Source organism: Motacilla alba, chromosome 1, assembly GCF_015832195.1.
Source record: "Motacilla alba alba isolate MOTALB_02 chromosome 1, Motacilla_alba_V1.0_pri, whole genome shotgun sequence".
Taxonomy (NCBI): Eukaryota; Metazoa; Chordata; class Aves; order Passeriformes; family Motacillidae; genus Motacilla; species Motacilla alba.
The window spans coordinates 76,041,141-76,056,680 of NC_052016.1; the positions used below are offsets into that span (position 1 = coordinate 76,041,141).

The window sequence follows — 15,540 nt, forward strand, 5'->3', positions numbered from 1 at the left end:
GTCATATATGTTGCTAATGCAAATACATTTATATGCAACTGCTGCTCTAAAGTCAGTGAAAGAGAGTGTGAGCTATGCAAAGAAACTGTTAAAGAGCATGTAAGCAATGTGAATAAAAAGCAAGTTAAATCAAGAAGCTCTGCACATGCAAAGGCTTGTAATAGAAGGCATTAAGATGAATTGATGCAAAGTACTCTAAACTTGAGTGTCTTCAAAGATTGCTCTAATTTTAGAAAATAAATTTATTAAATTAATTCATTAATTAAACGTCCATTTCACATCATCTAAATCAAGAAAAGATTACTTAATCAGCCTGCAATTTCATGACTTATAATTAAGACAGCTATGCAACTTGTCATGGTTTAGTTTCCATACTAATAGAAAAAATACTCTAAAGAAGCAGGTAATCCTCATCAACTCTATCTGACACCTTCTCCTTTTCTTATAATTACTTATAATTTTAGGATCCCTGTGACCACTTTGATTGTTCACATAAAGAAAAATAGGAAAGTGTAAATGTTTATTTATTTAGCTTTTTTAAAATCGGTACTTTTCTAGTTAAATAAAAGTTTTGTCTTTACTAAATAAGATATATTAGGTAGGAGAAAAGGTTTTTCAAGTTTTTTTTCACTACTAAAATAACTTTTGAACAGTAAAGAAACTCCACTTTATTACTGTATCCATACTAGCCAAATAACTAGTCTAGGGATATTCGATTTTCAAAAGGCTTAGTGGATGTGGTACTCTAGTGAACTAAAGCAAATGCGAACTCATTGTAGTTACGCCTGAAAGAAGGTGTAGTATCTACAATGATAAACCATTTAAGTGATGCTTTCAAATATCTTCTTGTGCCTTAAGTATGTTTTCACCATTCCTGTTGCAGGGCTGCCCCTTCATCAGAACAGGTGACTCCTCAAAAATCAGAGACTGATGTGGATGATCAAGCTACAGCAAGGTAACATAAACAGTATAATCAAACCAATGTTTTCATAAGTATTGATTATTGGGATATTAAGTACTCAGTTTGCTTTATTTGTATAGTTGATAGCTTGTTTGGACATGGTGTGTGATTAATGCAGCATTTAAACAGTCCTAACCATTGGCCTAGAATTCCAAACTCTCAGTTCCCTCTCATTGACTTGCTAGGTTATCTCAGCTGTTTCATTTTTTCATCTTTCAGTTTGTCCAGCCTGCATCCTAAAAGCATCACTTGTTTTTTAAGTTGCTGCAAATGCTAGGAAACAGAAAAACCGGGGTAGTATGGATTATACATTGTATTTTCTTTGCACTTCAGACATTATGGGAGACATAGTAACTACATTTTACTATGCATATAAAAACACCCCAACTTGTGCACTGTGGTGTAAGCATTTTGAATAGTGAAAACCCAGCATATACCCTTTGGTGACAAAATTAGCATGTCTCAACAGATGGACTTGTTTCTGAGGCATGAGTTAGATGGATCAACTTATCTTTGAAAGTCTGCAGAATACCATAAAAATTGTTGGGTGAAAAGACACTGACTTTTTTTTAAAAAACATTTTAAAACTAAAATTTCAGCAAATTATAAGGTTCTGTACTGAAAGAGATGTTGTATTTTTCAAAGCAATCAGCAATAACTGCCCCATCTCTGGAAGTGTTACAGGCCAGATTGGATGGGGCTCTAAGCAACCTGGTCTAGTGGAAGATGCCCCTGTCCAAGGAAGGGGATTGGAATGGGATGATTTTTAAGGTTCCTTCCCTCAAGGACATTCTGTAATTCTATAAACATGTAAAAAAATTTTCTCTGTGACCTTGACCAGAGTAAAATGCCTGAATATGCAATTATAAAATGAATTAAATTAGAAAGAGATATCTAGATATGCACTGAGAATTACAGTAGCTCATTTGCAATTTTTATGTGGAAATATTAAACGGTGCAAACATTAAAATTAATTTAAATTAGTTAATTTTATTTAATTTGATTCATAAAGTTCAGTTTTATGAGATCTGAAGCTACGGTCTATACTATTTTGAATCCTGCTCTCCTCCCCCAGTACAAAATGACTAAGGAAGCATCCCAAAGATGTCTGACAGTGTAATCCCCAGGAAAAAAAAAAAAAAAAAGCAATGTTTCAGTGAAACATTTCCCTGTCAACAAACATGGGAGATCTTAGAGAATTAAATACGCCTAGTATTAACTAGGGAAGTCACAGCCATTCTTCACTGCTAAGGGCTTGTTAAGGTCTGACTTAATCCTCACCCTCAATCAGTTCACATTAATCATCCCCTGGTTGCTCTCATTACCATACCAAGCTCTGTATTCCTGTCCCTTCATTGGTGAAGAGCTGGAGGAATATTTTACTGGTCTACAAGTTTCTATGGCAACACTGCACTGCTATTTGTGTCAGTATATAAACTGTAAGTAGTCTGTAATCTTAGTGGGCAAAATTCAGCCCTCTCTACTGCTGCTATAATTCCTTTACATTTGGCTGGTGCTTCAGATGTCATCCATCTGCTGTTGATGGGTTAGCTTCACAAAACTACAGATTTTTGTTACATTTTTGCTAGACAAAAATTGCATTAATCAGCTGCCAGCAAAAGTTCCCATTTTTTAAAGATGTCACATAAATACTACATTTTTGGCAAAAATGGTTGTGTCACACAGGGCAAGTAAACAGTTACATGAAGAGTAGATATAGTAATATCAATTTGTATTAGAATATTGTTTTAATTTACATCCTTTAGGTACCTATATTTTTACTTAGAATAGAAAGATTTTTAGGTCATGCTTTTAACATCAGACTAAATCGATTAATTATCTGTCATTCAGGATTCTTATAGGGAATATTAAATGAATAAGGAATTAATTTCAAGATAAAATAAGTAGAAAATGGCAATTAGCTTTCGAACAAACTGTTCAGTGATACAAGGAAAATCTTTCAGAAGGCATTTACCTGAAAAGGATGTCAGATACTCTCTTCTGGCTAAAACTGTAAAAAAGAAAAAAGCAATTAATGCATTGTTTTTAAGGACAACAGTTAGACCTGGCATCCATCTTAAAACACAGAGAGAGTGTGTGTGTGTTTATGTACATATATATATATATATATATATATATATATATATATATTTATGGATCTTCACCTGTTGAATATGATTAAGAGAATCGGCATCTCATGATTAGCTAGGGCATCTATAGATACTCTAGGCAGCATAAGTAGGCTAGGACACAGAAGAAGAGAAGATTACTGCCAAAAAATTGTGCATATTTCAGAGCATAATAGGTCAAATCAGGTCTCTTGGTATCTCACAAATGCAGCAGATGAGCACTACACTGGATATGTACAGAGACATTTTTTTGATTTCCTCAATGGGCCTGTTATTCGTGGCTTATCAAGTCCTTTTTGTGTTTTTTCCACATCAGTGAAGATGCAAGGTTCTCACTCTGCCTTTTTCTGTTCCATAATTGTAGTAACCATTAAATGCAGTTGTTTAAAAACTGGCATTTTTTAAAGAACAATGTTCTGTAGGAAGTCATGTTAAACCACTTCAAATATTCTGAGGGTCTTTAACACAGCTTTAGTCAGTCCTTCAATAATGATTACTGCTAGGATACAAAAAAATCTGTGTTTCTATAAAAAGGCTTTTATAATGGGGTTCATATGTATTGAACTACACATAGTTACAGAAAGTAATAGTGTTTGGCACAGTGAACCACATTTACCAGGGCATACAAAATTACTACCACCCAAGAATGCAGAATAATCAAAAGGTTGTATTTCTATAAGTTCATAAACTGTAGAACTAATTGATTTATCTTTTATTTTTCATAGATATATCAGAATTAATTCATGTTGGACATACCTTAGGAAAAGCTTTGAGGTGACAGTAACAGGGGCTATACAAGAGATTAGAGAGAGATCTTGCTCAGCTCTTAAAGCACCTGTAGTGAGATTGTCTGCTAGCAGGAACAGACTGTTAGCCTGTGGGGGCAAAGGGCATATTGCATAAACTCTTACATAAAGATGTCTTTTTTGTATGGCAGCTACAGAAGTTGTGTTGAAGAAAATAGTTCAGCTGTTTATTTGTAAGTATGTAGGTGAGAGAGGCAATTTCGAGGGAACAGAAACAAGGGACTAGAATAAATTTTTCTGGCATAATTAAGAGAATCCTATATTCTTGCTCCTGCACAAGTTTTTTCCCTAGTGTACAGGATAACTCACTATTATTGCTCCTCTTAGGTAGTAGAAAATTCAGACAATGCTGTAAATCTGTGTGTCCTATGCTCCTTTTTAATAATATTCCTGTTTGACCCAAGATGTGTTCCCAGTCCTCACTGCAATAGATTGTGAAAGAAGAACACATTAATTACCTGTGCTTAAACTAACTCTTCTAATGACTCACATTGCTGTGGGAACTTTTAAAAGTAGAAAAAAAAAAGCTAAGTTACAGAGGTTCTATTAAAAAAAATAAATTAGGGACTTGTTATTGACTTGGAATTTTCCAAACCAATGGAATGAAAGCCATGATGTCAGGTCTCCTAAACAAACATTTATTGACAAAACCTTTCTTGTTCTAGAGCTGCGTAAAGCACAAAATTGAAAGAACATGTAGGTGCATTTTGAGACATTGGCTAATTATGTGTTCTCATTAGATTGCCATCCCTGGAAGTGTTCAAAGCCAGGTTGGATGGAGCACTGAGCAACCTGGTCTAGGGAAATGTGTCCCTGCCCATGGCATGGGGATTGGAGCTGGATGGTCTTTTAGGTCCAACCCAAACCATTCTATGAGTGTGTAAGAGATTCAATTCCAAAGAGCCACAAGAAATATTTAAAGGAATTATCTTAGGTTGGACTAAAGGTTAGATGGCCATAATTTAAAGGCATGGCTCCTACATGAGTAATTCCTGTATGACTTTTCCTTTGGGATGTCTTTTATTTGCTTTGACTTTTTAGCTAGACCATCTAGAAATCTCTAACATGTTCTAGAGGACACCTGTGTCCCTCAGAAGTTGTTGGAAGCAAGGATACTGAAACAGAACTCACATAAGCACACCCATAATTCACTAACTTGCTTTTGCTACAATGAAAGTTTTTTCTTTATGGCTAAGTGAAGTTGCTTTACACTTTCTAAATTGTTTTTGATAATACAAATCAATACAGTAAATTCACTTTTTTTTTTTTTTTTTTTTGTGCATTTCAGCAGAAGCCCCTTCCAAGTGACAAGCTCCTTGTCTCTCAATTCTGATAGATTTGGCATTCACAGTAGCACTGGTTTGCAGCTTTTCTGCATGTTGATACAAATGATTCACTGTTGCACAGCTTCTGTGAAGAGATCCAAGCCCCTTATTCCAAAATGAAATTTTAATACCGTGTTTACAGGGTGATACATAACCTTCCAGAAAAATGGAATAAGTTGTCTTCTTCCAGTGGTCTCTCCCAGTCTATCTCCTATAAAACATTCTGATCAACAGCTTCTTCCTCTGTATTTAACTCCAAAATCCTCTGGGCTAAGCATTACACTTGTTTTGGCACATTATAAATTGGTTTTCACAGTTGACTGCAGTCGTCTTCTGTGCCCTAACTCTCAGCTGTTATTGATGAAAGGTCTGAGTGAGGGCTCCTGGCACTGATTAGTGAGCATAGCAATGTGGAAGGAAATGCACCCTGCTCCAGGATAAATGCCAATCTTCTCTCAAAAAGTTCCTTTATTCATCCTCAGCTATACTGGACAAAAGCTGATGGACTGGGATTTACAGTGACAGTAAAGCAGCCGTAACAGAGGAGCAAAATTCAGCTGGGCCCATGATGCTAAACTTTTCCCAGTAATATGGCTGACTTCTTTAATATACTCTAGACCAACTCTTTTATTTCAGCATTGGAAGGCCCACTTGGCAATTGGTTGTTGTTTTTTTTTCTTCTCCTTTGCTGATATGACTAATTCAAAAATACCCTTATGGTTTTAGCCAGACTTTCTTATTGCATTCTTTTCATTATCCATCATGTCAGAAGAAGAAGCTGTTGACCAGAATGCTTTGTAGGTCAACAGGGAGAGATCACTGAAGAAGGGACATCAGATGCAACTTGTTTGGTATCACATTTAAGCATATTATATATATATTATTATATCACATATTAGTAATAGGGATTCATCTCAGTAGTTTTTATAATTCTGTTCAGGCCTTTTAATCAGAAAACAGATGCAGATCTATTAAAAATAGTGTGTATGATTCCTTTAATACAGCTGCCTCTGGATTGCCCATGATTATGTCAATGATGACAGAGTGACTAAATTCAAAACCTCACTGAGTATCCCTGGATTTCACATCAAGTGCCCCCGTCATTTCCAACAAGTCTGAATGGTCCTTTAGTTATCTAGTCCATAAAATAACAAAGTATTGGAGCTATTGGTGCTTGGGTATTATGTCAACTGTTGGTGTAGCAGCAAAGATGGATGATAAAATTCTAGGCAATAAGGCAAGAATGCCTTCAAGAAATAGAGAACATTTGGAACTAGATAGAGGTGCAGGACTTTTACAGGTTAGGTAAGTATTCACTAAATAATGAGAGAGTCGTGGGCTCATACTCTGCTTCCTGGTCCTTGAGGTTCAAGAGCTTAGCTGGGGTCTGTAGAAAATTTTGTTTTTCACTCCCACGTGTCTAGGATCAACTTCAATTTCACCTCAGCATTAGGGACAGTCTATTTGCATTGATGCTTTCTTCATTGCCTTCAGAATTTTCAAATACAAATATTAGAATTATTTTCATTGCTTTCACTAAAGAATAACATCACTCCATCTTTTTTGTAGGTGTGATTCATGTTTCCTGATTGAAACTTTATCTGCATGTTTTCAAGGTTAAAAAAACCCCAAGAAATCAGAAAGAACTAGGAGATGTTCTTGAATGTCTGGATCAGATTAATTTGTGGTTTTATTTTTGATGGTAATCTGACTTGTCACCAGATACACCAGAATTTCAGAACTACTATCTGAAATAAGTGAGATTCGCAAGCACAGATCACAGAGCAGAAGGACTGAAAAGTATTATATTATTGCTCTACCTCAAGTGAACTGAGTTAGAAATCAAATGCAGACTGAAAAGCATAACAAAATGTAGACAATTCAATTTCTGTAACTTTTTGATACAGAGCATAAAAGGGAAAAAAAAATCATTCTTTGTGATTACATATTACAATAATATTTCTACTTTTAAAGATTGCTTACAGAAGATGTACAAAGATCTTTCATACATTTAATCAAGGAAGGCATGAGATAGCTAACATTAATACAATCAGGTAATGCAAACCATGCTTGTTCAATAAAGAAGGAACATTTGCTGATATTGATATAAGATCAGAGATATTAAGCTTTTGGAATTTAGCTGATTTCTGTAGAGTTTGTCACACAAGCCTTATATAATTTCCTTTTCTGCTTGTGTCTGAGAGGCATAGGGATCCAAGATATGGCAGAACAGGAGTCCCTGGCTAAACTGAGCAATACATTTTGCATGTAGCCTGCCTTGACAGCTTTTTTTAAACCTACTTATACTTTTTGCTACTCTTTTATTCTGCTGGACTGTCTTCATTAGTTGTCAGATTTCTAATCCTATTTTACACAAGCAGCTAGAGGCAAAACAGCAGAGAGCAGCAGCAAATTTCACTGCTAACAAGTCTATAGCATGAGGCCCACAGCAGCCCAGCTGCACATGAGTTTTTCTATCCTTCAGGGTGGGGCTTTCTTTGGATTCACAGTGCTATTTGGTGCATTTATCTGCAAAGATGTTGTTCAAGACAGAATAGGCTTTTTTTTTTCCTTTTTTTTCAGGAGGTGGTCACTTACAAGCAGAAAAGTAAATTAATCAAGAGAATTGTCTTCCATACTTTAACAATAATGACAAGCATACCTAGGTCTTAATCCAAATTTTAATGTGTCTATTTTATAATACATTAATTTGTTTTCTTCAGTACTTGAGAGTATTTTGTACAATATGCAATACAAAATCTTCTGTACTGCCATTCCAAGTATTTTTATGTAGAATACAGAAAGGCATATTAGTTATCCTGAATTAGTTGCTCCTAAAAAACTTCCAGCCATGTCCTGAGTCTTTATTAAAATATTTCATCCTATTAAATTTGTGAGCAAACTATATATTCTCCTCCTGGCAGGCTGTCTGACCTACCTCATTCTGATCCATTTCAAAAATGCTCACCCCAGGCAAAATGTTCACAGGGATTTAATGGCTGTCTCAGAAAATACTATACTTTGAGGTGGCATCCTTTGGAATGACCTATGAAAAATGTCAACATCTATTACAAGCCACCTACCATATTTGAAATATATTCCCCCTAGTTTGTCTAAACTGCTTTGTATAGAAGTTTTATGCTGCTGCTTTCCATCATCATCTATGTTTTAAAAAGTTGTTGACAAATGTAAGAAGTATGAATTCAGCCAGCCTTGGACGCAAAAATAGTTTATTTTTTTCAAATGCAAATTTTACTTGCAACTGGAAATCCTTCTCCACAGAAGCCTTTCACTGCATCTGATACTCTGATATTCAAGGAGCTTTTTTAATGTATGAGTATAGTTTAGTCTTTTTCTACTTTAATACTTGTCCTCTCTTTTAGAAGTATTAAAAAAGATGTAAGTCATAGTGCTGATTTTTAACACAGTGACAACTCTCAGATGAAGCCTTACCTGAAATTCTGTTTAGGTTCTGTAATGGAGATCTACTCTAATTTTTAATGTGGGGCTGGATTATGTTCTAATATCAACAGTGGTTGATAGCGCTGTGTGCTAATGCTAAAGTAAATGTAGCTTTGAGAACAAAGAGATTTAAAAAGTCAGCAGAAGTATGTCCTGAGCACAATCAGATAAAATCTGAGTTATGCCCCATGTCCTGCAGCTTGTTCTACCTTACATTTTGTCCTTTTTATGAATAACAGCTCTTTAGTTTCAGTTCCTAATAACCTAAACTCTGCTTGAACCAGTAGCTCACAGTTTTGTATCCTGTGACCTCTGCTTTGCACTAAGCCAGCCATCTCAAGGCAAAGAACTTGCAGGACATCAGTCCTGGTTACTTGCTGCAGTCATGCCAAGATGTTTCCTGGGGCTGAAAGTTTGAGAAGTGTACAATAAATTAATATCTTCCAAGGTTCTCTTTTACAGAACTTCTCTTTCATAGAAGCCATAATAATGTGTAGCTGAACAGGTCAGTCTGCTTGTATTTTTGTGCTGCAATCTGCAGCAGCAACTGTTTCTGTTCATTTATTAGGATCCTTCAGGGTATGAATCAGGCTGTAGATGACAAGGAGTGCACATGTAGCCTCATCTAGACAGCAACTAAAATCTTTCTTGCAAGCCAGTCAGTACACCAAGATACCCAAAGCGCTGACAAGAACAGAATAATGTGAGAGGAAGTAACAAAATGCTGTTGGCTACAAAGTCATGATGATTTAAAGATTACAGAAGGGAACTAACTCATCTATCCTTTGAGTTGCAACAAGGATTAATGTGGGCTAGTGCATGCATTTCTGAAGGAATAAGTCTTAAATTATTGGAAATTTCTTTCCCCCCTTACTTCCAAACAGGCAGTAGGCCAAGTTTGAACTATTTTAGATATGTCATTCTTTTTTTGAAAATTCTGTGCAAAGTGAACAGAGCAATTTAAGGTAAAGAAATGTGAAATTATGTGGGAAGCGTATTAAAATACATGTGAAAACTTAAAAAGAACATGTCTTAGAGCCAGAATCTTTCCTGCTCATCTCAAAGGAATTTCTTGCACCCCTTTTGTCAGAAAGCTTCTACCTAGAAGAACAAATATATAGGTGATACAACTTCCCAGTGTTCTAAAATACATTTCTATAGCATTATTCATGCAGTTATGTAGTATTTGATACAATAATACTGAGATATTTTAACATTTCTTACAAAAATTAACACAGAAAGTTCTAGTATTTGGGCCTTGTTGTGGGAGCATATTTTATCTGCATTGTATTGGAATATTTTTATAGGAAGTCTTCTTCAGTTAAGGTATCTAATTCTTAAAGAAGAGAGCACAGGATTATTAAAACTATTAAACTGAAAATCATAAAAAAGTGAATAGAATATTTTATATCTACACCATGAGTAACAATTTCAAACATATCTGTATTACTAAGCTAAATCTCATTGGAAGCACATAGGGATTTGGTTCTGCAAATGCTTACAGGCCTTTGACAATCAGACACAGGAGGATGCAGACACAGTGGCCTGCAGGGCACAGCTTTGCTACTGTCACAGTTTTTCCATTGCTCCACGCTGGGAAAGGCAGCAGAAGTCAGCAGAAAGGTTACTGATAACTGTGCTGAGTAAACTACACATAATCCTGTGATTGCAAGCAGAATAAACAGGAGCCTCAAATCTGCTTGCTATGTTTTGGGTGAATGTACAATACTGAGGCTGGCTTATATGTGCAGGTTGCACAGCACATAAAGATCATAATTGAGATTGCTGCAACTTCAAACCTTCAGTGGACTTTAGAGAAGACTTGAAGTGAATATTTAAAATACCTCTAAGAACAGAAAGACATGGAGGATGCAAGAGATAAGAATAACAATACATATTTACTCAAGCCAGATATATGCACAGCTGGGTTTGGCTGGTTTTTTTTTAATAAAAGTTGCAAAAATATAAGTTAAGTAACTACCTGAGCTCTTATTTACACTTACTACAATTTTAGTGTTGCTACCTTCACATAGTGAGGAAGCAATTTGCCATCCAGTTCACCAAGAAAAGGATATTTTTGGATAATTGCAAGGCTTCAATTTCTGAAGGAATACTCTGAAAAGTGTCAAGTCTGTGATAATATAAAGAGATTTTCCACAAGTATATGTTTATTAATGACTGCTATAGAATTCTAGCTAAATGGCAGTTGACTCTCCTTGCACTGAACTGTTTAATTCCTTAAAAATATGGAGATCTTGATAATCTTATCAAAGAGAGCCCCAAATTTGATAAATATGAGCAAGAAGAAACCTGAAGGGCTACCTTTATGTTCCATGGAGATGTTGTTTCATGACAGAATCGGTAAGAATGAAAAGTCATTAAACAAACATGGAACATTGTGGACTGCCAGGTTATATAAAAGGTCCTAAAGGAGTTCATATCAAAAGCATCATTCTTTCTCTATTGCTTTCTTTTGAGGATTAAAATTATAATTTTTTTTTGTAGTGAGTTAATGTTACTAGATGGTAGCTTTTTAAGTAAAGCTGCTGGAAAATTTTCAAATAGAGGAGTTTGCCTTTTGAAAATGCATTTTCACAGAAATGAAGTATTTTAAAGAAATGTTAATACCAGTGCAATACTTTGAAGGAAAATAAAGATACTCAAAGCAACACTCTATGTTTTGCCATGATACTTCTAAAAATTTCATTCGAAAACTATAAAATACATTAATTTAGATTTCTGTTTTTAATAGTCTTGTTACATTAATATATGTTTAATATTAGTATATTGAAAAAGGGAAAATGATTAACCAACAGGATGTAATTCAAGGAAGATTTTTTTTTTCTTTATATCAGATAGAAATGATAAATGACATTCTACCCCTGTGTGGAAGGGAAAGTATCAGTGGGTGTAACCAGATCTCAGCAGCCCTCAGTTCAAATATGACATTTCTTCTGAGAAGTGAGAGCTTACTTGGGAAGGAGCTGGTCTAGATAGCCTACCAAATAGACAAAAGGACTTTGGGTTTTTTTATTTAGACAGAAAGACTTACTCCATAATCACTTTTTAGGTAAGATATGATTCACACACATATCAGGAGTACTTGGTTGATTGTGCTACTTGGTAAAGATTTTTTCTTGTATCATAGCATGTTTGAGGTCAGACACTCTTTGAAGTTGTCCACAATGCATGTTTAGCAGGAAATATCCTTTTTGACAATAGCACTAGATAAAACTTTTTGTTTCCAAAACATAATTTGGTCTTTTTATTGCAGGAAGAGTATGTGCTTAATGTGCATATGGTGGGCATATTGCTGTATCTTTGAATACGTTTGAATTACTAAAATTATTGTCATCAGTTAAATTTTTTCTTTCATAAAAAATGTGTCAATTATAACATTTTTTTAAATGAGTATTTAATTTGACTAATTGACAGCTGGCTATATTAGTTGTGATTTGGTCTGGATTTTGTTCTGTCTCTGAAGGAACCAAGACCTCAATAACCTCAGCAAAGCGATTCCAAGTTCTCTCACAAGTGACAAAGAGTAAGTGTTCGAAGTTCCTTAGGTCCTACTTTTCTAAGGCAGTGAGTAGTTTGCACCTGTGAGAATGTCAGGAAAGGTAATGTTGCTAACCTGTAAAACGTTAATAGATTAATAAGTAGCATTCCTGATACAGAAAGATGAATATAGAAATACAGATTAATTCACTGGCATGTGCACTGTCAGCTGAACCAGTACTACCTATGGCAAGCTTTCACACATGCCTCACATGTTTCCACAATTAAACTATCACTTAAATACTTTGATATAGTTAGAGAAGGGGCAGTAAGAAAAATATTGTAGAACTCAGGGATTATGTGTTGCCCAGCAAGGTACAAAGCATTTCAATCAGCAAGGAAAGTCATCCATAAAGAAAGAAAGCTTGAATTTTCTTTTTTGTACAGTGTGTCAGTTCAATGAGTTTCAAGCCAAGTTTCTGAAGGTCTGCAAGCAGCCCTTCAGCACAGAAAAAGGGAGGAACTAGTGGGGTACTGTGCTAGTGAGAGCTGTGTAATATTTGTCACATTGAGCACTGATACACCACAGATAAATTTCTAGAACCATGTCCTAAACGCTAACAGCAGATAAGTGTTGCCAACCTGTGATCATCTAATTTACAGTAGACCACCTTACATATATGCACACATAGGCATACATACAGATATACATTTAGCACTAAACTCCAAGTTGGTAATCTTTTTTTTTAATGTTAATTTACAGAGAATTTATTAGGATAGAGTCCAAGGCTTTGAGGCACTACTGAATTTGAGTAGTATCCAAAGTTTTATGCCTATCATGAATTGAAAAGACCAAATTAAGAGTTTCATAGAGCTAACTTGGCCTTCTGTTTTGCTCTCTACTTCTACCCAAAGCGAACAACGGGGTTTTTCTTACAGTATTTTCATAAGTCATTCCATTCTTGAATTCATTAAATCATTTTAAAATAGTAAAGAAAATAGAAGAAAATCTAGCCTCTAGTTCAACTGTATTTAGAAATCAAAGAAAAAAGTTTCCTTATGTGTAAAATATGTGAGTATTCAGATACTAAGATTTTCAATATAAATACAGACATGATCAGTGCTTTAATTGTTAACCATGATGACACAAAGAGGTAATTTCTTATCATTCCAGAAATGAAATTTTGGACATTTGGCCATATATTTGTTAGGTGTTATCTTCAGAAGCTGAAGTTTCTTAGTTTAAATAAAAATTCATTTTTGTGAATAAATGATGCAAACATGGATTAAGCTGCTTGGGATCTAGAAAATAATCCTAAATTCTTTGAAAGTTCATGTTTCATCTTCACTGTCTTGATGGGCAAAGAGCAATCTTAAACTATGGAATTAATACAGTTTAAAGAAGCATTTTTATTTTCTTCGATGTACTAGATAATATTTATAAATAAATATTACAGAACTTTCCCTTGCTAGGGGAAAATTACAAACGTATTTTCTTCCAGAACATTAGTTTTTGCAAATTTTGAATATAAATTAATTAAAAGTTTGTGCACAGATATATTTCTTTTTTTTTATGACAATGTCGTGGTTTGAGAGGAAATGAGTTTTTGGGAGGTGGTGGTGGTCAAACCAATAGGTGCTCAGATGTGGATATTGACACCTGGTTTGACCATTGAGGATATGGATACGCCTCTGAGAACACAGGGGTTAAAAGCGAAGAACTCCCAGGAGAACTTTCTTCTTGGTTCCGGTGGATGGAGGAGTCAGACCTCCCCTGCCCAGCTTTGGGCTGGGCGGGGGAGGGGAAAGCCATGCGGCCGAGGGAGGTGGGCCGGAGCCTTGGGCAGAGGACGGGAGGCGATGGTTTGGACAAGAGTGAGTTCCCCACAGAGATGGAAGGGTGGAAGAACTCAGAGAGACAGCGGGCAGCCCCCCTTCCTCAGGAGAGAGAGAGAAGGAGAGAGGTGCCAGTGCTATCTTAAACTTGATAAGCACCGGCCTGGCCGAGGAAGAGAAGGGGGGGGCGACAAGGGAAGAGTGCAGAGCGGTGTGGGAGTTCGAAATGAGCAGAGACTGTGATTTTAACCCTTCTGTGGGACGGTGGAAACCTGGCAAATGCTGATCCTCTGGGAGTCGAAGGAGGAGAGAGACGGATGAGAGGAAATATGGAAGTGTGATGGAAGCTGTGCAAGTGAAGAACGACTGAGAGAAGTTGAGGAAAAAAATCCTAGGTGGAGGAGATGATGGAGTGGCTTTTGGCTGGACTTTTCTTGTATAGCCATGGACAGAACCTTTTCCTGTAATACAGAGACTGCATTTTAGGGGGAGGCGGTGCCAAAAGAGCGATGTCAGCGGAGACGACAGGTGATGAGTGATGGTGAGACCCCTTGGCCCCAGGGGGTGAAATATTGGGGGGGACTGGTGTCCCGAAAAGAGGTGAGAGACTGTCGTTCTCTTCTGGAACTGGGCAAGGCATCCTTGAAAGGGGAAACCCTAAAAGCAGCTCTGGTCCATGTGCAGTGGTGAGAGCACTGAACATGGAAGGAAGAAGTCACGAAGGCGATGGCTGAGTGACGGGAAAACACAGCTGGATTCGGCCGTGTGTTTTTCCAGGGGAAACCTGTGGCACAAGGAGGGCTCCTTCTCTCCTTGATGAAATGAGAAGTGATTGTCGGAAGGGTGGAGATGGACTGAGTTGATTATCTGAAGGGTGATGGACTGGGAAGAGATCTAAGGTTTTGTGTCATTTTGTGGAAATTGAGTGGGGGGAGGAGAAATGTTTAAAAGGTTTCCATTCTGCTCTGTTTGTTAATTTTATTGTAGTTATGTGATAATAAAGTTTTTTTTTCTTGTTTACAAGTGGAGGCCTGCTTTGCTCTGTCTCTGATCACATCTCACAGCGGACACCAGGGGAAGATGGGTTTTCATGGGGGCACTGGCATAGGGCCAGCGTCAAACCATGACAGACACTTTATTCCTTCCTAGATAGAGGGAATATCTTAACCATTCTGTATGGTTTCTTTTTTTCAGACGAAAAGACCTTTCAGATTTGACTGAAAAAAATACTGCCGATCAGAAGAATAGGAGGTAAGCCTGACATAATCTGTCTCCTATATACTTGTAAAATATTTATGGTGAAATGGGTATTGGTATTAATAGGTTCTGTTCAGTAAAAACAATTAGATTTTTATTTGTTTTCAAATGAGGACCACAGTGACCTTTTTTCAAACTTAAACTATTTATCAATAGGTAATATTTTTATTATAGAGCATTTAATATCCAATATGAATGTAAAATTATATTTTACATACCTATGTTAATACATGAGATGTATTATATTAAATGAGCTTTTTCACAGC

The 15,540-nt window shown here is 36.1% G+C and overlaps 1 protein-coding gene across 4 annotated transcripts in view; it reads left to right on the forward strand.

The window, feature by feature from the left end:
* Positions 1–15,540, forward strand: part of SCEL (sciellin) — a 70,558-nt gene that overhangs the window by 42,245 nt on the left and 12,773 nt on the right. For 3 of the 4 annotated variants that reach the window (XM_038148667.1, XM_038148647.1, XM_038148657.1), the window contains 3 exons: positions 884–955; positions 12,168–12,227; positions 15,212–15,268. In XM_038148667.1, the coding sequence (XP_038004595.1) occupies positions 884–955; positions 12,168–12,227; positions 15,212–15,268 (189 nt within the window). The remainder of the gene's footprint in view (positions 1–883; positions 956–12,167; positions 12,228–15,211; positions 15,269–15,540) is intronic. The other variant, XM_038148676.1, reaches the window with a different exon arrangement.